At 34.0% G+C, this 26,468-nt stretch overlaps 1 protein-coding gene across 5 annotated transcripts in view; it reads right to left on the bottom strand.

Annotated features, from left to right (window-relative positions):
• shep (RNA binding motif single stranded interacting protein alan shepard) overlaps positions 1-17,347 on the bottom strand; it is a 115,185-nt gene extending 97,838 nt beyond the window's left edge. The window contains exon 1 of one of the 5 annotated variants that reach the window (XM_013309232.1): positions 17,182-17,347. In XM_013309232.1, the coding sequence (XP_013164686.1) occupies positions 17,182-17,238 (57 nt within the window). In that variant the 5' untranslated portion in view covers positions 17,239-17,347. Of the gene's footprint in view, positions 1-568; positions 622-17,181 lie in introns of those variants that run through there. The other 4 variants (XM_013309229.1, XM_013309230.1, XM_013309231.1 and 1 more) reach the window with 4 other exon arrangements.
• Positions 17,348-26,468: the final 9,121 nt, after the last annotated feature.

The raw sequence follows: 26,468 nt of genomic DNA, 5'->3' as shown, positions 1-26,468 counted from the left end.
AATTCAAAGATATTTTACGTAACATAAATCTCGTGTCGCGGAGAAACTGTGACACATTAATATAAACACTATCTGGCTGTCAGATAGGAAACAAGTTGAATCACATTCTAGATAAATGTGATACAGGCCTACTGTGATACTGATAACAAATATATTATGTAATGAAAACTTACTGTTACCAATTGTAACATACTTTATGTTCACCAGTGGACAGACACAAGCTAAATTTAACCGTGAGTTTCTGATATTAAAAACTTTGTATAAAACATATCGACAACCCTATCATTATCTTTAAGAGAACAGAGATAACAATATGTTTTAAACTTGAAAATGTTAGCCTCAGAAACCCACGGTAAATTGACAAAAGCTACTTCATGGACAATAAATAAGTAACGTCCATGTACTCCAAACATTATTTTTAACTTGAAATTTCCACGGACGTAAAAACTAAAAAAAATATAATAAAAATACGACTAATTTGTAAAGAAACTTATTAGTGTCATCATCGTTTATGATAAATCGTATGAACTTAGAGGCTAGTTTTTATTTTATTATATTAACAACTTACGTGCAAAAGATGTCTCGCAAAGTTCACTATCAAGACATGTTGTACCTTGCATACATTTAATATTTAGGACACTACGTTTACCGTCGCTGTAATACGACGTGCATTTTAATATAACAAACAAGGCGAAATAAAAGATAATGCAAGGCTAGTCGAGCGCAGACCGCGAGTAATCCCAGTTATACAGACATCAAAAGAGTGCAAAAGCGAGATATGTTCTGTGCAGCCTCACTCACACATATACTTCACATATAAAGTAATGCATATGACAAATATCTTAGACACAATAATATGGCCTTCAATTACATTTAATAGTGTCATAATAGCGGGCAACTGAATCATTTTGATACTTGTGATACAATTGAATGCTAGATGACGAGTATACGTATTAAAAAGTAATTATATTTGCAAGATTAAGTTGTGGGGGTCACTGTTCAGGCTTTGTAGTCTTGGACAATGGCCGTCACCACTATGTGGAGAAGAAGCAAGTTCAGAACGGAACTTGAAAAACTTTAATGGTATTTCCATCGGCATTTCTTCGCATCGAACGATATAATTAAAAAAGTTTCGTGGCCGCGCAAACTCGTACGTGTTAGCCGTATTAATCTGTGAATGGGCTTTTATGCAACAAGTTTGGTTATTTAAAATATAATTTATATGTTATACGTTTAAAAATACAGTTTTTTTTAAATTACACAGTATATGATATTCAAGTAAAAAACAGAAAAAAGATATATGGTGTCTTTGGACAAAAACAATAGTTATTAGTTATTTACTATTATAATGGTTTCATATTGTCGAACTAAAAAAATCTCCCTTAAACTCTGTGATCAAATTTCAAAAGGGCAACATCAATTGATGAGACCTTTGCATTGAAATTTTAATAAAAGTCGGTTGTATAGTGTCATTGAACTGACACAAGTGTCATGGCGGTCTTCGCGCCAGATCATTTTACTTGTGGGAAAAAAATCAAGTCAACTTGGTCTCAATAGACCACTTATAACTCATATAGATTACTTGTTACATTTCACGGCGCCCTTATGTTCTTTATTAAACATTTTTTTATATTTTTTGTGGAGCTGTCAACAATCAATTGAATTCTCTATTGTAATGTTATTGTTATAAAATTAATCTATATGATGAGAGATGAGAGCTTTATTAGCCTAATGGTAGACACACAAACATGCTACAAATCGTTACTACAGACTGACACTAAGAACCTTACTAAGAAAATAAAGCTCGCTACACACTTTCAGTACTCCATAGTCAAATTGCACAGTTGAATCGACTTGTGTAGACAAAATTTGAACTGTACAGTTCTCACTTTTGCCTATACCTACACATTCAAAACTGACCATAGTAGTGGGCTTAAAATGTGTATGCTTAAATCTTTGGTTAGTTGCTGAGTTTAAGGTTAAAGACGGGCTAAAGCTTGTTTTCGGTCGACTTGTTTAGTGCGTGTACAAATAATATGTTTGCGAAACGTTCTTTGCGATATTCTTCATATTTGCGATAGATCTCAGCGGCTGTGACGCGGGATCGATTGTCTAATGAGTCATGGCGGACACGAGACTGCACTTGGCGGACTCCGCCTCCGGTGATGGATGACAAATCGCTTTTAGATCCTACACGCCGGTGTTTTTGTCGGCGGCCCGCACCCGCACCGCCTAATATTTAATATTTTTCCCTCGGTTTTCAATATTTTGTCGCAGTTTTTAAACGACGTGCTTGAAGCGTTTTTGATTTTTTTTTAACAGTACTCTTTAACGTTGACGCAGTTTCTTTAATGAAGTTTAGTTTTTGCTTTATTCCAACATTAACTAAGCAGACTTACAGTGCAGGATCGAAAACGTTTTGAATGAAATTAAAATAAATTTTATTTTGATAGTCCGAACTCAGTACTACTAAAACCTTGAATTTATCAACTGGTAATGGTAAAGGTTCGAGTATTGAGATAATTAGTTAATTGTTTTTGAAAATAAAAACAACTGAACAACAAAATATTTATTATGTTGCGAACGATAATGAGAACGTCATAAGAGTGTCACAATGCAGTAGAAGACCGACACATCGTCAACACTTCGATCGAGCGAGCTCCGTGAATCATTTGACTTCCGCGGAAACATTGTATTTTCCCGTTCGCCCGAGAGATTGAAAACCATTTTAGGTTTTAGGAAAATTACATCGCTGTGGACGCTAATGCGCATTTTTCAGTAACAGCGACAAATAGCTTCTAACACTTTCCTCTCAAAGCAATTTTCCTCCACTATGTGGTATGTAAAAAGTTAAATTATGTTCATCAACGATTTAAATCACTCTTGAACTATAATTCTAAGTTTATTTTATTCAATATGCCTTCGGCTATATTTATGCTGATAAATGCAGAATAACATTAAATGTTTACTTCATCCTCATTAAAACGTTAAAGCCTTTTTTAATTTAAAGATTTTAAACAGCTTATGTATTATAAATAAAAATTTCCAAGCATATATATAACACTACCCATGTTTTAATAAAAGAAATTTACAATTACTTTCATAGTTTATATTATAAAATCGGAATATTATTGCCAACATTAAAACGATTCAAAAATAGATTTCTTCAAATGTTTTGTGTTTGCATCTGCGTGAGCCCGGCGGGAATAAAGACCCGCTTACGTGTGCAAATAGAATTTGGGTGGGCGTACAAGTGAAGGGCTTAGAGCGTCGATACAGCCTTTGTTACAAGACCTATAAACCTATGAGAGAAATCATTTGTCAAATGTTAAAAATATCCTACATTTATTGCGCAAAAATAAATTTTATCAACATAAATAATTAGCATACATATGTCAAATAACATCTTTTAATTACGAATTCACTTAACACTTGGATAAAAATACCTACCGCTACGTAATTTGTTATGTTACTAATATAATAAATGTAAAAGTTTAGAGATATATGGATCCTTGTACGTATCTCTAGAACAACTAAACTCATCTCGTTTGAATGATTGATAAATGTAGAACATGGTCTGTAAGAATAAATAAGCTTGTAAGTTTTTTTTTTAATCCCATGCGGACAGAGTCGCGGTCGGCGGTTAGTTTCAATATAAAAACGTTCAAACAAAAGAATGCTTTTTTATTATAATATCCTATCAGTCAATGTTCCGAGGTCACGTGTAGGACTTTGTAAACAAGAATCGCTTATCGGTCGTGGCTTGCGACGCGACACGGCGTGCGGCGGGCGAGACGCGGCGCACAATGCACCCACCGCAATGCCACTTGCAAGGACTTTCCTTCCTACACTGGACGCGGATGTAGCATAAAGTGAGCGTAATTTCTTGTTCAACTCGACCCGCTTCATATGTCACGGAATCTTACTTCATTTTTTTCTCTTGTTGCAAACCAGCAAAAAGTTTTTTAATCTCAGCCTCGCATAACTTAAAGAATAAACCTTATTTACAGTTTTATATTGAGTTTTCTATTGTAAGATTAGTTAGTGACAGATTAGTAGTTATAATCTTGAGACCTTAAAGTCGTACTAATTCAAGTATGAAACAATAACGCCACCATTTTGTATCATTTATACAAGCTAATAAAATGTAAATCTAGTATCAACAATTTTGTAAAGATCTTTTTAATATTATAAATGCGAATGTTAAGATGGATGGATGTTTGTATTAGGGTATCTCCGGAACGGCTCAACGGATCTCGATTAAATTTGGCATTCATATAGAACATAGTCTGGAAGAACACATAAGCTACCCATTGTCTTTCTTATATTTCGCGCGGACGGAGTCGCCGGCGACGGCTAGTGTTAAATAAAGGGTTCAATTTCGAAATACCACATCGACAAACCATCAGTTAGTAGGAAGTATTTCAGGAATCTAGTTAGTGTACACTGCAAACATTTCCGAACAAGTATGGAATTCAATAAAAGGGCCGTGAACAGAAAGCGGGATTTCTATTCTCCGAAGTGAGGATTATACGTTGCTAAAAAATAAAGGAGAAAACTACAAGATCGTGTAAAAGAGGGTATCTCTTAGCCGTAACTTTTGTTCGAGGAGGAGCGAATTGCTTGCGACCGACAAGACGAAAACAAACTACAATAAAAAACGTATAACGTGTTTTGTTCACCACTATCTACATTTATTTTTCTTTTATTTTTAGGGCTGCACAAATGTCTATAAGCAAACAGTACAAAGTTTTTGTTCTTTGTACACTGTCAAGAGAATTAATCTTCTACGTAAATGTCGCATTTGTTCTTACTTAGTGAAATAAGTTGACAATGGAAGGTAGGGAATAAAAAATAATTAAAAAGTCCATTTTCCATTAAACACGCTACGAAACCTAGACTATGTTATAGGGTTATAGATAGGTTCTTTTGTCAGTTATGTCTGAGTTACTGTTGGGATCCTTTTTGAGTACTGGAGATTGTTTTAACTTATTATTGCTGTCTTTTATATCACGAGGAAAGATGACATGAAAATATTTAGCTATAATTAACAGGTACGGGTAACCCTAATATGAGTTTTTTTTTATTCTTAGCGATAGTTCCGGCACGTGATCAGGTGAATAATGTATTCAGAAGACGTAGTAACTTAGTATTCATAATTGTTATTTACTTTTGTTACACATATGGATCAAATCTTTATTGTTTATGCTAGATTTAATAATAGTAACTTCGTTAAATATCTTTATAAATAGTGAACTTTATGACACCGTCAAAAATCTTTATCTACGTTTTACCAAATTTTAAAATCGTGAAACTTTGAATCACAAAATCCGTCTGGAGACTGTTAGAATATCTACCGCTAACTCTGAAGCGGATCAAAAGTGAAAAGAAAATCTTTTCAAAAACTTTGCAAACTCGATTTCGTACGAGTCAGTGGAATTCATCAGTGGTAGCGTTTTGAGTCTGTAATCGTTTGCTAGCACCCCTCCGCGGCGTCATGTCAGACCGTCACGAATAAATTGTAATTTGATCTTGCTTCCTAACGACGCGTAAGTAGATGTTCAAAGAATTAATATTTTCTTAATATGACTCAGAAATTGATGATTCTTATTAGTTAGAAATGTAACATAGTTATTTAGATAAAGATTAAAAGGTTAATAATGAAGAAATGTTACGGTGAAGTTTTAGATTTTTTTTAAATCTATGTAACTACTTTATGTAGGCTTCAATATTAAAAATAATATCCTGTTGCATCATAACAACAAGAAAATCGTCGTAAATTGATTGTTTTTAAAATGGAAGAAATAAGAACCGATAATAAAACTGTACAATATATTGAGTCTCTTATTAACCTATAGATTTATTTTATTCACTCTCCTACATTTTTATATATCGGTAAGATTTGCTGAAAATATTTAGTAGGCGTTGTGAAGATAACTTTAAACTGTTGCCATTTTTGGTGTAACATAATAATTTAAGTTTCTTAAATGAATACTTGTATAAATTCTTGAAGGAGTTCATATCGAATTAACTCCTCGTTTTATATAAACTTTGTTAAAGTTTAGAAGATAAAGCGCTTCTATTTATAACACGTAATACTTGAGATTGAAATACACTTATCTCGGAATCGATGCGAGCACCTCTCGAAGTGGATGACGTTTTACATGCAGCCTTATTCAACCATCGCAGCCATTGTACCACGTACAATATGAAACATATCAAAAGCTAAAAGATAGAACGCGCTCCGCAAAAATACTCACTGAGATTGACCCAACAACAAAGGAAATGTTACTTTCTGAACTTAATCTTTAAGCGCTTTTCAAATATACGTTTCTTTAGTTTGAATGTTATTCGTTAAAAATATCTATGTACTGAATAGTTTATGCTCACCTTAAACTATATACCTTATTCTTACTTATTACTTCTTAGCAATGTTATAAATGTTAATGTTTAGATGGATGGATGGATAGATGTTTGATGATCTCCAGAACGGCTTAACGGATTCGTAATTCGTATTCCAAGTTTCATAGAGATTTCGATTAAACTTGGCATACATATAGAATATAGTCTAGAACAACACAAAGGTTACTAATTCTTTTTTTTTAATTCCGTACGGACGGAGTCGCGGGCACAGTATTATCTAAATTCATTGTTTAAGTATTTAGTCAAAATGTGAAGATTTTTCTAAAATTATAGCCTAATTTTCATAAATTAGTTTAAATATAATAAAAACTTTCCTCTGATTAGCAGTAATGTTATTATTTTTTTAAAGTCGATACAAACTTTTATAACAACACATTGTGAAACTACGAGAGACTTCACAAAGTACTCTGCACATCTAAGTATGCAGCCGCCGTTCTGAACATTTAAAAAGCAGTTATTATAATATTCCAACACTTTTATTTAAAGCTATTTCAGTTGTGGATTCAATTTACATACTAATTTATTTAATTTGTTTCAGCAAGACTTTTGTCTTGATGTAATTTTTTTATGACTGTCTTAACAGATAAATGCAATGCCATAATAAAATGTAAAATTTAATTTACGTGAAGATTACATCAAAGTATAACTCAAAGGTTTTATTAATAAAAACGGCTAATATTTATAGTTGTAGATTTAGTTTTTTGAACTAGACTCTTGTATCAAGACGACAATTCCAAAACATTATTTTTTATTAAAGATAAAAAATGATTTTACTATATATAACTTGGCCCTGTTTATTCTCTTTAATTAGACAGAGTTAAGAATATTTCTCAAAAACAAATGACTATAGGAACTATAAACAAAGGAAACAAATGCGTTATTAATTATTATCTGTGATGATATCGTGCGTCAGCGTTTATCATGAAACATACAAGTGCACAATGGTACATACACGCGCTGGGATCCTTGACCCTGGCACTGGGTCGCCGACGAGACGCGCGCCCTCGCCGGCGCCTTTCGCAAACAAATATAAATAACCATACGGCAAATCATTCACATTACACGTCAAGTTTTTTGTTATTCAATCGTCAGTTATGTTTATGTTTTAATCATTATTTTATGTAATACTAGCTGTCGCACGCGACTCTGTCCGCGCGGAATAAAAAACTTAATTACTAGCCTATGTGTTTTTCCACACTAGGGTCTACATCTATGCCAAACTTCAGGGAGATCGATGCAACCGTTTTGGAGATACTTTCTAACAGTCCAACTATCCATTCATACATTAAGACATTCGCATTTATAATACTAGTAAGCTAGACGTCCTATAGTCTTGTGGTGAGATTCATAACGCTGTGCTCCGTATTCCGATGTTCTTCGTTTTTCGATCTTACTTTCACAGTAACATTATAGCGCTGGATTCTGTAATCGGGATATCGCTTTTGTCTAAGAGATAAAGTGATGAGATATAATGATTGTAAAGTACAATGAAGGAGACGAAGGAAAACAGGCCCTTTACAAAATATGATCAAAGTAGAGGAGAGCCGGTAACAGCAATATCATGACGAAAACTAATGCAAAATTCTTCGTGATTTCTGCCTTCATCTATTTGATAGTGTCCACTTAAATAGTTGTGGTATAGATAAATATATTCCATTTAATGTTAATATATTCCATTTAATGCAGTTTTTAAATTTTTCATAGAAATCTCCGCCACGCCGTCTAATATGGAATTGAAAATGGAATACGGTGTATGCTGGCCCTACAGCTCTTATAATATTTCACTATGCCGAAACGACTATTCTTTTCATCGTGCTGGCATTTTACCAAGCGACTTTTTATTCAACTACAAAGCTATGGTAAGATTGGTCGGGGCGCAATCAATGCTCCCCAGAAGGCAGATCGGAGCCTCAGAGCCTCTTTATTTTATTTTCAGTCCGCATTATAGCCGGCCAGTTTTTAAACGTTCCTCGAAGTTGAATTACTAGCTTGAGTTATATTAAAATTTTATATTTTAAAATAGGAACGTAGATTTTTATAAGGAATATTTTAAGAAAAGGTAAAAAGAGTGGCTCTTAAGAATGTGGTTTCTCCGGCGGAAGAATTTTCTTACGGCGCAATTCCTTTGCCAATAATTGCTCTTTAGATTAAAATCTACCATAGAGTAGTTCCTTATAACTTATTCTTATCATGAATAAATAATTATTAATTATTTTTCTTTAAACGGAACATGAATATTTAATACATAACTTTAAGAAAAATAATTCGTGGCAACACTGAATTGATCCGATCTTGAAAGTTCATTTCAGTTTTATATTACATATTTCAACATTTATAAAAAAAAATGGTTTTAATATAAATAGTAATTAAAAAGAAAACACAACATTATCATTTAAATGGTTTGGCTTGAGTATAAAAGATGGTCGCATCAAATCTATTTTTCTGTTTCCGTTTTGATAACTGGCAATTCATTCAGTGCGGTGTCAAGGGATCGGGGTCTGTCAACGGAGTTCGAACACTTTTAAATTGCTTCTCTCCTTGTTTTTACTTTTTTTTCATTTTAAGGGCTTACTCTAAAGCCGTTAAACATCTTTTATTGCTCGAGTAAAATATTCTCTCAAAACTCGCGTCGAAGGTTGATGAATACAGTTTATGTTGTTCATGTTTAATATAATTTAACCATATACTATTAGGTAGATTGTTAAATAAGATTTTTATATCAAGCTTTTGCTCGAAAATATGACTCCTAAGACACAGTTCCTCTTATTATAATAGCGTTAATTCTCTTAAAGAAAAAACACATACTTCCCCTCTTAAGGAACCTTAAAGAGGGGAAGTATGTGTCTTATAGATTTAGAACAAGAAATCTATAGAGGCTATTCATAATACATTTATATGTTTCACGATAGTAAATTCTATTTTATACCATGAGAAAATATATTTCTTCTACTCGAGATGGCAGTTCTCTAACTGACGCGTATAATATTAAATATTGGAGTGTCATAACATTCGAGACACGGCTTCAATTTTACGAAATAACACAAAGAACCAGACGCCCTATTGAGTGTGAAATGTTAAACAGTTTTATTAAATTATACGAGCACAATGCAATTGTTGCGAATTAATTTGCTCATGCTAATGCACTTTCGACTTAAGGCTGTAGTGTTTAAATTCAATTTACAATCTGTGCAGTCTTCAGTTTCAACGTAAACTATCCGATATGAAACGTACAAACGGAACATAGGACACAATAGAGTATTTAGTGAGATCTCGTTAAACAGCGCTGGAGGCAGGTGCCCCTCCTCCCGCTACCCCCGCGGCCGCCTGTCTACCCCCGTTAGCTCTACGCCCACATATTGCAAAGGTTAAGGGCAAGCTGTTTGATGCGCTCATATTGTACTTATTCGATTTCAGTGGATCGGATGTTTATGACGTCATGATTTGTAGTTCGCTCGCAGTTCAGTGGGTGGAAAATTAAGTAGAGAAATTGAATTAGCTACACAAGATCGTTGAACACGATTTCTAATTTATGTTGTGACTCTTGTTATTTGATGTAAAAAGTTTCTTCCTCTACATTATTTACTTAGTATTGACATCGTGTTTCTCTCAGTATTTTATTAAATATCTAGTGGTCAATGAGGAACTCGTCAGCATATAAAAAAATCTATAATATGCTCGCGTGTATCAGCTGCCTTTCCGTCAAAATCAGTCCATCCGTTCCGTAGATTACCCGGAACAAACTTGGCCTTGCGTACAGACGGACATACATACAGAATTCAAAAACTTCGTTTCCGTAATCAGCAACGCAAATACATCATGTGTACGAATTATGATTTTTTTTGATAATACATGCAGAAACTACAATTTTATTTTTTTAATATGTATAAATTATTACATTTTAATTCAAAAATCTCATAATGTGATGGAAGAATTTTATTCGCAATTACATTTATAGTAATCATTTATAACACGTGTAAGAATGTTAATCGCTGAGTATGAAAAACAAAATCTTCATCAGGAAGTTAAACAAAGCAGGCCACAGACGTAAAGTACTCGTAAAGTAATTTCAAAAACAAACAAGCGCCCTTGAGCTGAGAGCTCGAGAGCCGCCGACCCGATTACCGCTCCTTTTACTACTTTCACACATTTTGTAATTAATTTCTCCAGCACGGCGCTACGTTCACAGCTCGCTATGAATTCAAACATTAATTTATAGCAGTTATTACAAATGTCACTTACAAAAAGATCATACTAATATTATAAATGCGAAAGTTTAGATGGATGAATAAATGTTTGTATCTTTGTATCTTCAAAACGGTTGAACGGATCTCACTGAAATTTCAAATAGAACACAGACTAGAAGGAAACGTCACTAAAGTCACGTCACGTCAAAAAAGGCCACTAATAAGTTTTTATAAGGAGAATGGAATCGCGGGTGACTGCTAGTCTTTCATTATCTTTTCTTATGTACACATATTAATTAAATTGCAATGTCTATATATAATAGCAAAAAGTAATATATCATGATGTATTTGCGTTGCTGATCACGAAAATCCAATTTTTAAAATGTTTGTGGCCGCGTTTGTTTCGAGTAATCTCCGGAACGGCTGGACTGGTTTTGAAAAGTCCCTTCAAAATCTAGAAGGTAGCTGACGCAAGCACCTATCCTTTTTATTTATTAATTCTATACTGACGAAGTTGCAGGCAACCATAGTATGTATTAACTTTTATAAAAAAACGTCCCAATGAAAAGTCTCAAAGAAATGTTATATTTTCTCGCCACCTACTTTCTTTTAAGCTTTTCTTCCGAGAAAAGCTTTTAATTATTCGTATTACGCACGTGTGAAGTCATGTACGACGGGAACGTAGGCCGTAGTCAAATTGTTAGGACTACCCTCGATTTTCCGCCCATTGAGCGCACGGAACACGTACGCTAAATTTAATTCACACATTTCTAAGAATTTAATGCGAATAACGCCTCTGTTTTACGAACTTAAATGTGCGAAGATAATTCTCCTTTAAGCGCGTCTTTCTTTTCGTGAAAATATAATTTATAAACAACTAGCTGTGACTCCGTCCGCGTGGAATAAAAAAAAACTTAATAATTAGTCTATGTGTTCTTCTAGAATATGTTCTATATCTATGCAACCGTTCTGGAGATACCTTCAAGCAAACATCCATCCATCTAAACATTCGCATTTATAATATTAGTAAGAAGTAAGATAAAAGTACCGACACGACACAAAAGTTGTAGTCACAATAAATAAAATAAAGGCTTAGAAATTTTAATCTACTGAATGCTGTAAAAATGGGTTTATTTCCATTTAATGTCAAATAAAATAGGATTGTATTTAAGCTTCATGTAATGGACAATTTGAAAATATTTATCTTTTTCAATTTAGAAATATAATATCCTAAGAGCTACAGATTAAAATAAAAAAAATGTCATGATATTTCTCAAAGCGGTAATTCCTTCCCTCCGAGAGTGAAATATAAATTTCTCCTATCAAGTTAATTTGTGCAAGTTGTACTAATTATAGTGCACTTAGATATAAATGTACACCGTGCAGCTGGATGTTGCATTTTCATTGCTGTGTAATATACTGTTAAAATGTTACTACGTTTAAGATAAACAGCGATGTAGTGAACTTTATAATTATTTTCGCCTCACAGACAAGTGTGTAATGATTTTAAATGGCTATACCAATTATAAAAAGCAATTTCGAAAAGGTCAATTTAAAAAAAGAACGAGAATTATTTATTTTTAATGACTTTTTTCTAATATTTTATGGCATTACGAATCGAATGAGCCAACAACTTTTAAAAAGTGGTTAAGATGTTAAGATAAGAAGTCTTGTACTATATTACTCAGAGTCTGATATGAAAAATAATACTAAGAATAATATAAGATATCCCTACAGCAAAGCAATATTTTTCGTAAAGGAAACACACGGCTGTGCTGGCGTGTCTGTCTGGCCGTACACAGGAACGTGACTAGTCTGCGACTACTCTTTGTAGTCCTTTTGAATTTACCTCCGCTAAACACTGGGCCGCCACCTTCCCCGACACCGTACAAACATATGAAATGAAATATAGAAATTAAGTCGAGAAAATGCACCTTATTTAATATTACTAAAGTACATTTTACTTTAAGATATTGTTTACACAGGGTGTCATTAATTCCAGAATTTTATTACAAAGATTTGCGATATGCAAGCAGTGCCTCATGCATATATACAAAAATATTATAGAGAGAAAGATTTGTTTGCTTGCATTGAATAGGCTCCAAAACTATTGAACCGACTTGTAAAGTTCTTTCACTGTTGGGAAGCTATACTATCCCCGGGTAACAAAAGCTATATTAATACTACATTATTTTTAGTTTCGCGCGAATGAAGTCGCAGACAATTGCTAGTATTTTATAGTTACTATTTCGAGTAATATTAACGATAGTATTTACTAAGGACCAACCGATTCTACTGACTTAACACTTTTATAAAATCGTGTCTTTTACAAAAAAAAGACAAGTCAATAGTAGTTATTATACAAGTTTTTAGACAGTGAAAATATAAACACGTTAAATAAAGTTTAACAATAGACAGGACGGCAATGAAAACAGACTGGCTGTGATTGTAAGGGACACGCCTCCCTCCGGAGCCTCGCGGTTCAACAGCCGACCCCACAGACATCAACATATCATCTATTTATAGTCGAATTCAGATAGGTATTAATTGTTGGCACATCGTAACTCGTCCGATCCAACACGTGCCATTTGTACAATGAACTTTGAATATGTTACGATGTTTATATATTGAATAATCATCGCAACTGATATTCAGTCAAAGACCTACAGAGGTATACATTTTAAAATAATACTTCGACTTAAATAAATAATTAAAAAAAAAAGTATATCGATGTATCCATCGAACATAATTAACTCTATAGCAATTAATCTCAAAATGTTAAGAATTAGAAAGTGAATTTAGTTCATCACAAGTACATCACATAAACATCATTATCAGAAAAACGCTTGTAATATTTTTTTACTGGAACTTTAACAGCAGTGACGTTATAAGCATCATTTCCTTTATCCTGAAACACCACAAAGTATGAGAATGTAGCATTTTCTATTATATTCGACGATAGTTTTCTGTATCAAGCCGTGCCTTCCTTGCATAAAATATAATATCTTATAAATTGAAAACTTACGTAGACCTATGCTCCAATATCACGACTCGATACTTTTAAATATTACCTTTATGTATAACTCGGAAATATGTTATAGCCCTTTTATTTTGCACAAAGTATACATTGAATTTAAAGATGATAGGAATATTAAATCTTTGAAATTATATCAAACGATGTAATCATTTTCGTTAACTTTAACGTTCGTGCGGAATTAAAAAAATAATTAGTTGCTTATGTGTTCTTCCAGACTATGTTCTACATCTGTGCCAAATTCAATCGATTCGTTGAGCCGTTCTGCTGATACCTTCTAATTAAAATCCATTCATCCATCCAAACATTCGCATTCCTTATATTAGTAAGATTATCCTGGTTACATTATCCATTAACAAGGTTGCTGCTCTCACAAAAGCAAAACAAACGAAGTGAAAATCCACGTCTACATTTTTCATATTATTTCACGTTTAAAAATCGAACTATTCCAGAAATTATAAATTTAAATATTATGTTAATAGAGTAATGTAGAGTTAAAGCTTAAATGTCATTTGTTTAGATTATAGAGAACATTTTAAAACAGGTATTTTTAGTGTCAATTTATTATATTGGTGTGTTCAAAATAGCGTTTGATTAACTGCGATGTGTTAGTACCGTTAGATGATTGGGTGTGGTGACTGGTGAGCAGCACGTGTAGCGGACAAAGACCTAAAAATTACAATACAAATAGTTTATCGTATACTATATTAGAAAAACGTTCTCAAATATCGAAAATTCAAATGTCAGACGTTATTGAAGGACTAATCGTGGCTTTCTGAGACTAAAATCGTTTAAAATATATTGTTATCTCTAATTTGTCGAAGATAATGACATTGATGAAGAAATGTTTTATACGTAGATTTATCTAAAAGGAACAGTATTCCATACACCTCTATTAGTCATTCCCTTTTTACAGATAAGGATGGTTTATATAAAATGGGACAAATCATTCACACAATCAATCTGCAATTATTCAGTTCTTCCTTCACTTTTTTTATCTATCCATATTCAAGCAGACTGAGAATGTTAGCCCACGAGATATTATAATAATTTAAAGAGCAGCCTATCATTTTAAAACTTTACTAAATATTCCTTTCCTTTTGTATATATTAACAAAATATCACTTGAATTTATGTAACAGTTGTTAAGAATGTACCAGAGTTCTGTACATTAAACACAGATGTTTAAATACAAAGTTGTCATCGCTCGATTCTCATGAGCGTCAAGGGTATCAAGAAAAGAGACGTTGGCTCAGTCATGTTTTTAGTCTTAATTGAGGCGAGAACAGGCCAAAGTTGGCTGCCGGTGCTCATTAAGAACAACAAACAAGTGGTAAGTACCGTCGCTAAGAGGCCCACGAGTAATCGGCTTGTTGAGAGCAACGAGCAAGCGACGTTGGGGAGTTGCGAATTTCATGCCTCTGATTATTAAGTTTTATTCATGTATTCCGTTTTATTCTATTGGCAACTTTTTAACACTCACAGTTTTTGTTTAAAGGCAAGTATCACATAATAAACTACATATGTATTCTTCCACTTTTTAGCATTTAATTTTCTAGTATTAGGTACTTAGAAAGTGTCGCGTATTATATAAGTAGTACTCGGCGAAAGTCAGTCTGAAAAACACGTTATAAAAATTAGGTTTAGTTTATTGCCTTATTAGTTCAGTTTAATTTTTTTATTTATTTAATCGGGACACAATATACAGTTTAGTTAATTGAGTTTTTATAAAATAGAAGTATTTTTTTTTTACGAAAAACGTTACTAAAAATTCGATCATAGTCATGTTCAGAGTATTTATGTAATAAGTAAGTTACATGTTTATTATAAACCGCTACTAGTTTATTAGGTGTAAGCAAACCTTTCAACATAATGACTGTGTTTAATTCAACCCTTCCATCTGAATTCACTCGAATGCGCGCGTACGTAAGGCTTTCAAATCAAAAACAATAAAAACGTGTCGAAACCGTCGCTCGTGTCGAATAGTAAAATCCTATTAAAAGGGATTAAGAATTTTACAACCGCCTTCGCTATAAAATCAACACGTAGAATTTCTATTTAATGAAAATACCGCAGCCCCGGCGTCCGTCTACTTTGTACGATTGCGACCACTTGTGGCAAAATATGAGGTTACATAAAGTTAGCTAGTTAAATAATTGTTTCTGCAAATGACTTATTATTTTGTCTCGTATTGTGTGTTGTATCTAGATGTCGTTATATCAATCTGTACTATTTTATTATTTTCAACAATTAAAAGAAAAGAATAGAATTAAAAAAAATCTAGTAATAAATGTAGCCATTCTCATTCGGAGGGAGTGTAGCTTCCTAACAGTGTAAGCATTTTACAAATCGATTCTCCTTATAATTAACGAGTTATAAAAGATTTATAAAAAACATATTTAGTAATTATTCACACATTATTCTTATTTCCATTAAACGGAGTCTTAATAGAGACATTGATGCTCTAGTTTTTAAACGACAATAACTTTAGGTATATTTAATGATTCCAGACAACTTTATGTATATACTTTATGTGCTTTATGTACTTAACGTTTACATAATTTTAAATAAGTTTTTAATCGTTAATGTGTATCGTAGTTTACGTTCAAACATCGCGTGTTACATTTCCGCGCTTGTTGAAAAACTTTTCCATCAGGCTTTACAATGACAAATTATTATAAAACATTTTTATGTATACGGTAAATGTGTACCATAAATGCGTACGTATAACTATCATAATACATATTAACAATTCTTAAAGGAGTTTAAAATCCAGAGTCCATAAAAAATACAACGACATTACGACAATGCGCAAGCGCCTGTTAAGAGTTTGCACTTTATTTTACAGTTATTTTTAACTGAGTTAAAATAAATAATATTTTTTCTTTTGTTTCCGTAGGCATATTATTTGTCATTGTATGATTAAAAATAATTATAACGTAGTATGTAAAACAAGTTAACTATTAAAACCTAATTGCCAAATACGAAATAAAAGGAAACAACAAAATAAAATACAAAAACTAGACAAAAGCTTGATTTACAATAATTGTTGTTATTCAAAGCTTTACCAAGTAAAAGTTTTCAAACGCTGTAAAAGTTTACCGGAATAAAAATTTGTTCGTTAACTGAAACGAACCGTGTAGGTATTTTACGAGGCCGCGTATTCATTAACCTTTAAATACTATAATCATCTGATCGCAGCTGTACGCCCACTCGTGACGTTGAAAAATAAGAAATGTCAAAGTGTTGCGCGTAACTTCGACACTAACTTCATTCTAATACACTTCTCATGGAGTACATCTACAAGTGTTTATTTACAAACTACGAGTACTCGGTGAAGATAAACAGTAGGGCGATATCTCGCATTCGGCACGTAATATTGTTGTTATGAAGTCAGTTATGGCAGCGCGGAAGTATGGAGTGGCTGCGAACTACGTCGAGGTTACAGCGCTACGCCGCCGCGCCGCCGTAGCAAACATATGTTCCGCCACGCGGCCGCGACAGCGATCGATATGCGCCGAAGCGGCCGGCATGCACTTACCGTGGTCATCTTGAAGTTTAACTTTCGCTGCAACGCTGTTTCGAGGTGCAGCGCCATTTCGAGGTCTTGCACCAACAGTATAGTATAAAAAAGTTTATAAAAAAATATTATAACATAGTTCGTCGCACCGAAGTTAATTTAATACGTTTTCGTAATACTTGCGAAGTAAATTCAGCGCGGCAGATCGCGTGATCGCACGGCCATTTTAGCCGCCTGTCAAAAGTTTCGAGTTGAGAGCGTGGCGCTGCAATCGCGGCAACTACGTCTGCGCAAAAATAGCCCACAGGCGGGAACTACGACGAGCCGTTAGGTTACTTTTTAACCGACGTCAGGGCAAGATTTTCCGTCGCCGATTGATTTATAGTTAAACTTTTAATTGAGGTTAAAGTTACACTTTTATGCATAAAGTTAGATATAAAGTAACGTTGTAATTTTATATTTTCTAACTTATCTTCTTTTCTTTGTAATGCTATGTAGTTATTTAACTTTGCGATTACATGTTTTTTATTTAGCTTTGCTTTTTTAGTATCTCAATCGATGGGGGAAGCCTACGTCCAACAATCGAAGAACTCGGGCCGATTATTTAGATTTTACTCTAGTATACATAAAAAAACATTGATATTAAAATCGAGAATAACAATCGATGATTTCCTACTATTCAGAACAAGTCATGTGTTTATAACATTTCAAGTGATTATAAATTATTTTCATATAACTATTATCTAAGCATAATGTGAAGGGGAGAACAAAACTCACAGCACTCGGTCGCGCCTTTGCCGCTACCCGCAAGCGCCCGCACGAAATAAAGTGCGCGGCAATATATTTTGATTAGCTCGCCGCTCGCCGTATACGCGACAGACATCAAAAACGAATTACCGCGCTATTATTCGCGTGTGACGATTCAAGTTGCTAACACTCGCAATAAAAGCTTTCCAGGAAAACGTCTGGATTAATACTCACTCGATATATTACCGTTGTTTTACGTTATATCTGAAGAACTTTGTAAATAACTTTATTTAAATTTTGTTATGTAATTAGGCAGAAAATCTAACTGTGCTTAAAAGATGAATAAATATACAAATGAATTTATTTCTAATTTGATTGACTGCAAATATTGATTTTATTAGTCCACTGTTAAATTAGTAATAATAGGTACTTTCAGAGCGGCAAATAATCACATGTAAATTTTTGCTATTATAAATTACATTAACTATTAATTTATTACATGCAAACTTGTTTACTAATTTTTGACTTGGATAGCTTTCCTGACGTAAAAAGGATGGATGTATCAAAAGTAATAAAATTATGTGAGACGGCTTTTAGACGCTTTTAACTAAAATTTGCTAACGCATTTAAAGTTCCGCTGCAAGTTCAGATAAATACATTTATCCAGCGCTTCAGTTTGCAATAAAATTGTGTTTTCCTCCCATTTTAGCATCGCGATTGCATCGAGCCATACGTAGTCATACATATGTTTATCAGCATGCGTTTAACGGAATCCAATTTCGCTTCCCTGCATTTTAGTTATTCAAACAAGCTATCCTGTAGCGCTGCCACAAAGCTGATTGCTAACACGTTATTGATACAAGCGTTCGACTAAACACACTGTCTACATCATTTTAAGCGTTTTCTATAACAAATTATTTTTAAAATTGATGACGTACCGCGGTAAAAATTTTACAAAGTTTTCGAGTATTTTTATTAAAAACCAACTAATTTTGCTTTGTTTATAAAGTAAGCATTTATTTTGGCTACTGACTCGCAACAATAAAGTGTTATATATTCTCTTAAGAGTTCAATAAATCACAAACAATGCTGTGGGATAACTTTCGATACGTAAATTGATGACATGATTTAACAGTTTTTAACATCACTTTTTAACGGACATAAATAAGAAGGTTCTCAGTTCATCTGTATGTTTTTCTTTTATAATATCCAAAAAGTGCTAGAATAAACTAAGTATAGTTATTTATAACTTGACAAAGCAATTCACCACAGCGATATAAATACAATAGCGGCGCCAGGAACAAAACGGATATACAAACATTCGCCCCTTACGTCATCTTGATTAGAACAACGGGCCACAAGTGCTTTCCAAACGCGATGCCAAAAGAACAATACACGCGCGCCCTTCATTCAACAACAAATCTTCCCTACTAGTGACTGTAGTTTGCTCATTTGGAAGCAAAGAATAAGCCCTCGCTGCGCCTTTACCGAAGCCACTTCGCATTGTTCTGAGCGGCCATTCCACTAATTGCGACCAACACCTTTTGTCTCCGCACAAATTAGACGCTAAATCCTCGTCTTCGTCCTAATTATGAAATTTAGAACAAATGGATATCCATTAGTTGATTTTAATTTTGGAAGTTATGCAACCCATTTATTTTACGACAAAAATTAAACAAAAAAATCTTTATTTATTCGGATTAAGAAATAATTTAATTCAAAAGAAAGCATGCCTCGGATTCTGTATGAGAAATATTTAGTTACCGATTTATAATAATGTATCTAATGAGAATTAAATATGTAATTTCTTCTTTTTGTAACTTGTATCATAAACCATTTTCAAATCGAAAATGCATTTTCTATTACCAGTTTCTCGGCGGCTTGTTAATTAATTATATCAAAGGAAAACGTCAAAGAGTTCCTTTTATTCCTGTCACGGGCAAAGCGTTCCGCAAAAAATGTGCAAACAACCCGCTACGAAGTGTACAAGCGTTACTAATTAAGAAGTATAAAGAAAAATCTTCTAGATACTTATCAAGGTACTAAATTATAATTTCCTTATAAAAATACGCACTTTTTTCATTGAGATATTGTTACCGTAAGTTTTCAATAAGAGCGTCGGTGACTCAGGGGTCAAGCACTTGACTTGCAATCTGGAGGTCCTGGGTTCGAATCCCGCCATGTACCAATGTGTTTTTCGATTACCGATTTACATATGTACAATTATCCGACGTTCTTACGGTGAAGAAAAACATCGTAATGCAACCTGCACTCTTCTGAGAAGAAATTTAAAGATATGTGTGAAGTCAACCAACCCACACTTGGCCAGCGTGTTGACTATGGCCTAATCAACCTTAACTTAGGGTAGGCTCCGAGCCCCTCGGTGAGGACGTATAGTGAGCTGATGATGAAGTTTTCAATACCCGTGGAGAAACTTAATGTCGTTCCTTAACTTTTATTTGAAGAAAGCAGGTATAGCAATTTGTTTTACTATAGATTTTAAGCAGCGTTAACTACCGATTACTTAAACTTCGTCTAGAACATGAGCATATTCTTTTCAAAACTATACAAAGTTAGTTTCGATAGGTAAAAAGGAAATTTATTGAAGTTTCCATTTATTCTTATGTAACGACATGTAACTGTAACGACATGATATGTTTGCTACGAATATAAAATCCCAAACCATCGTATATAAAACATAATCGTCGCATGGCAAATGTTTGCCGTGTCCTCCACGCGTCGACTTCGCCTACCCGCCTACCCTCTCCGCTACGAAAATACCTAACAATTTTCACAAAATTTACATACTACGTCGCTTCTGCGTTTTCAAAAGTATAAATTGGTTTACACACTCTTTACTTATATTTACACTGTTCGTATAACTCTGGGTAGAATAATAATCGTCTTGCTATTAGATCTTACTTAACAATAATAATAATTTTTTAATTCAGACTCATGGTCAAAACAAAAACAACAATTACAAATTCCAGCATATTAACAAAAAAACAAACAAAAATAAAACACAAAATTATTCCTAGCACATGTAGACGTGTCCACAAGGTTTATAACATATAGGTGTACATAGCCATTGATTCTAATGAAAACAAGTCTCCGCTTTAAATGTTGATGTAATACTTAATGTAAATTAACCGATGAAGATCTAAATAGCATTCGAAAAACCTGATCCAACAATTAGATCGATCCATTTTTGCATTTCCTTCCATACAAAGTAAAATAATCTTGCTTCGAATTTTATTATTGATAAGGATCGATTATCGGGTTCGAGTAACTTAATACTAACTAGCTGTCGCCCGCGACGCCGTCCGCTCTGGATCAAAAAAACCTTAATTAATAGCCTATGTGTTCTTCTATCCTATGTTCTATATCTACGCCAAATTTCAGCGAGATCCATGCTGACATTGTGGAGATCCTTTCAAACACACATTCATCCATCCATCCATCCATCTAAACATTCGCATTTATAATATTAGTAAGATTTCAGCAACAATCAAAGAAATTGATATTTTTCTTAATAACATTATCAATTGAATTCTTTGTTAATCTAATATTATCGGAATTTAAAAGGAAATCACGAAGCCGCACACACACTCACACACGTCCAAAGCATTAATGATCTATAAGTTAATAGAGTCGGGACAGTGAGAGCAATTTACCGGTCCCCGTTTGCCTGAATGAACTCTTTGTTATCTGGAAATGAGCTATTACCGTCAATTCGTTTATTCTTTCGGTCGTCCTCCGTCCTCGTACTGTACCGTGCACGATGCAATTTAGAATTGTTAGCACGACATTATTAACTCAAAGCTATTTATATATATTTAATTTAATCCATGTCTTCTATGTATTTGAATGTTAGTAGTCGCAATGACTTTGATTCAATTTGATCTCATTTGATTTTACATAATGTCGCTATTTTTCGCATTATATAAAATTTAAATATCAATACAAAATCGTTCAGTTCCACGGAGAGATGTTATAAAATGAATATCTTTACGAGCTGCAAATAAAACGCATCGAATACGAAGTTTTCTGCCTCGGAGTGCGAGCCGTCTTACTTCCCTTCGCACCAATATTTGCAAAAACATCGCACAAAACTTTTAAAGAGGACGGAGTCTCGTCGCGAATGTGCTCTTTATATCTATTTTGAAATATAAATCTATTTGTACTCGCACTTCGTGCCGAGTTCTTTGCTATGAGTCGAAATTGTATCAATTTTGAAGTTATAAAATTTTCTATCAAAATTCTATTGAAATGTAAAGCATAAAGTGTTCTTTAAGTATGTGCCTATTTACTAAATAATAGTTAGTTGCATTCGTTTAATGTATTCATTAACATTGGTATATGCATGTGATAAGTAAAAGGAAGCGAGGGGGCAGTTTGAAACAACAGTAAGTGCACGAAGTTGTAGAGCGGATTTACCGGAAGCGGACGCGTCAACAGCGGCCGCTTCGGGATCGCAACACGTTTTCATTCATCCCTCACTTACGCCCTTTCATATCTCGGCAACGTTTTACGCGGAAACTCTACACTAGGAAGAGTCCTCCTTCCACTGGCACTCTCCTGCTCCCGCAGCCTGCAATATCTGGCGAGAGACGAGAGCGGGAGAACAAAATCAATACTGTCTGGAGACCGCCCACTGGTTCAACTCGGCAACTGCGCTTTCTCACTGGAAATTCGATAAAATAAAACTGAGGAAAAAATCATTAAATTTGTATCTTAGTGCTACAAAAGACGTCTCTTAATGTATTCGTTACAACAACTCGTGGTGTTTGATAATGCGGAAGTAGTATTGGACGTTTGCGACCACATGTTTAGCACGTGGTCGGTTCACGTTACAATGTTTACCTGCGACCGCCTGACGGTCAGGTGAGACCCCCTCCTCACGCTTCCCGCCCCGCGCCCCCTACACACGGGTCTGATCACCCCCCAAGCCCCCGAATGCAAAGTCTATGGAAGAATTTTTATACGACGGCGTCGCATGAAAGTTAACAAATTGTTTGCAGCGTAGCGAAGCGTACATTCAATATAATCTTGTCTTCGTCCACATGATACCCATATTCAGTGGGCGTCGTAGCCGACGAGCCTGCGGCGACGGTTTGCATTTTTATCAGCCATCGACGACAGGCAGCAACATTTTATTTTGCGTGCCATAAATATGGAACTAGCGAAGACGAACACGCCGATACACGCTGCTATGTGTACATTTTCATGCAAACTTATCTAGAACTATGCATAAGCAAGTGGAAGCAACGCTGCAGCACAACGTCGAAATAAAAGTTTTGCATTAGCCACCTCTAACATTTAACTTGCTCTATATTCTTTTCGCGTAGCGTGTGTGACTACCACAGTCAGTCTGTATAGTGTATAGATTCCTTTCAAAATACTCGTAACTTTAATTTTCTGCGCATTATCTATATATATGTTAAAATCGATTGCTGTTCGTTAGTCTCGCTAAAGCTCGAGATCTTCAGAACGGATTTATCTTGTCTTGGTCGAGAAAAAATCGAAAAATTACCGGGAGCTAATTATGTTTTTTCTTTAATTCCGTGCGGACGGAGTCGCGGGCGACAGCTAATTTTTTATAAAGTAATATATGAAAAACTTATGCAACGTATGCCATACTTTTTTTCTGTGAGTATTATATCCTCATTCCCGAGTATCCCAAACTCCGAGTCTACTACCATATCTTCCGCAATTCTGATTAATTCTAACCTATGCAAAATCTTCTATAAAGAAACTACAAGACTTGGTAAAGTAAAAAAATTGGTTACCGAATATAACTATTTTTGAATTTACAGATTCAGCTTTTTTGTTTAGTCATTTGTAAACTGCGTATAGCAAAATAGTGCCAATCTTAATATCGTTCAGTGTGCCAAATGCGAATAGAATACGCAGTTCTACTCTTGTTTACCCCCTTTTTATACGATATTAGATACATTAATTCCTTACCTACTCGAAAATATATTATTTATTGTCTTCTTTACTTTAAATACCATCTTATTATAACAATGTAACTTGACACTTAGGTACTAAAGACTAATTTATTCTTTGTGATAGAAAAATACGAAAAAGTTTATTTCTGAACGTGAAAAATAAGGCAATTGAAATATAATAGAGTCAAGAGAGATAGGGAAAAATGAAAGACGCCCACTACAAGTACTCGTTTGTTAATTTGAGTGGCATTTAAGCTATAAAGAAAATTATAAACCAAATTATTTTCGCATTATTAAATTTCTAAAATTATTTCTATCTACTTCATATATTGTGTAGTATATTAAAATAGATTTTTTGGTAAGTATGTCTCCGCTACTATTTAGAAAGAAAATATTTAAATACATATGAAAATAACAATACACACAGTCGGACTACTTTCGCCTCATAAATTATATTAAAAGCGCAAGAACAAAAGCAATAAAATAATTTCTAGCTTTCAAGGCAGTATTAATTCGTCGTAAGGAAACATAAATTCGTTCAATACTTATCATATTATGCGCAATGCAGTCTAGCGACGCATTTAAAGTGATTTGTTTGGCATAATTGCCACATTCGTGGATAGAACTAGTAGCAAAGCAATAAATGGCCGGGGGCGCCTTGTTATGTGCAGTATGCTCTACCTATAGCTACGTACAAACCAAGTATGTGCGCCGCTGCATTATTGTGTGGAAAAACTTTAAGCCAAGCACGTTCTATACTCCTCTGTTCTCTATATAATAGAGAGCACAGCTACCAGTTCATTCGTTTTATTGTCTTCGATATTACAACATGACATTAATGGCTGTATTAATCCTTTTTAAGATACTAAGTTCTAAGAAACTAAGGAAAGGAAATAGCTAAATTAGTTCCCAAATATTTGACAAAAACACTTTTCAAGGTCTATAATATTGGCACTGTAATCTTATGTATAAAATTTTCGTGTCGCACTGTTATATTATTTTGTATCATAATGTAGCAAACGAGCGGCCACCTGAAATCGCTAAAATAGCGAAGCGACAGTTGACCCATAGACATACGCAATTTCAGATGCATTCGTGCAAAAATGTAAGAGCGGGCTCTACTACTGTTAGTTACCATATGCCTCTAAAACGGCTTGACCTATTTTTGTAAAATTTTATATGCATATTGAGTATGTCTGAGAATCGTCCACTACCTAGTTTTCAATCCTGCGCGGACGGAGTCGTGGTAGACAGCTAGTATATGTATCTTCACTTCTCTTACAAATGTTAGATATTTTATGAGTATGTACTTCAAAATTAGACCATACAGAAACACTAGAGATAATAATTGAAACATTTGCACAACTTTAAGTTGAGACGCAAAACTTGTTTCCACAATCGACAGACAAGATGCCAAACTTCACTCGAGTGGTCTACAAAACTGTTAGAGTACGTGTTATTTCGGACAATTTTTCGAAGGACTATTGTATGTATGTTTTCCTTACCGAGAAAACCTGAACACTTGTATAAATCGTAACGAGCAGTGCCATTGTTGAAACTGCAGACCGATTTCAACTGTCGCATCTTTATTTTTACTCTTCTTTCTATGTCCATATTTCTTGACCATACTTCTGGTCTAGACTATACAAATCTTACTAATTTTAAAAATTTGAATGTTTAGATGGATGGATTGATGTTTGCTTGAAGGTATCTAAAGAAGCGGTCAAGGGATCACTATGTAATAAATAAATAAATGTGATATGAACAAGCTAAATGCAATGTACAAATTATTATTAAGTTTTTTTAGCATTGAATAAAACTACTGAATGATGAAAAATCTTCACTATGGGGTAGCTATCTTATAACATGGACTTTATTTATTAGTATTTTTTAATTCCGCGGGGACAAAGTCGCTTGCAACTGCTAGTCATATATAAACAAGTTGACTTTTGAATTAATATCATAACTTAGATGTCTTGTTTACATATTGAAAAAGAATATAAAACATGGTTCTTCAAAAAAAAATCCTACAACCTTTTTGAAAGATTAATGGAAGCGTCCCTGATTCCTTTGACGAGACGAGATGTTAATAAATTGAGCGCTAACACCTTATAATTGGGAAAAAGTGTCGCGTCGCGCTCTCAGTTACAGATGGGTATAAATCTTTATGTAGAGGGGGCTCGTCGGTTCCTAACACTTCGTTATTCGGGACACGCGCCCGCCCTGTCCTTTGAATATAAGGCGTCGCGGTTCATTTATTGCATGTCGCGTCAGGGCTAAGGATGTTCCAACGCTTAATTATAAATGGCAGACGTCACTCAATACTTTCATTAGTACTATCAGATAGGTCGGTTAGTATGCTATAGTTTTAGACTAGCAATTGTGGTCGTTTCCTCGGAATGAATCGTTTTCGTTTTGTCTACAAAAATATGTTTTATGGTAACCCAATCCCGTAAAACGGTGAGATATCTAATATGAATATTTCGTTTACATACAAAAATATTCATTATGTGAGATGAATTATGTTTCTATTGTATGCATTAAACATTTCTCAATTGTTAAGATTAAATCGAGCGGTAGACGTTATACGTTAAAAAAAGTAAAAAGTGT

The sequence above is a fragment of the Papilio xuthus genome, unplaced genomic scaffold (assembly GCF_000836235.2).
Source record: "Papilio xuthus unplaced genomic scaffold, Pxut_1.1 DF827777.1, whole genome shotgun sequence".
In the NCBI taxonomy this organism is placed as follows: Eukaryota; Metazoa; Arthropoda; class Insecta; order Lepidoptera; family Papilionidae; genus Papilio; species Papilio xuthus.
This window is presented reverse-complemented; position numbering and strand designations above follow the sequence as displayed.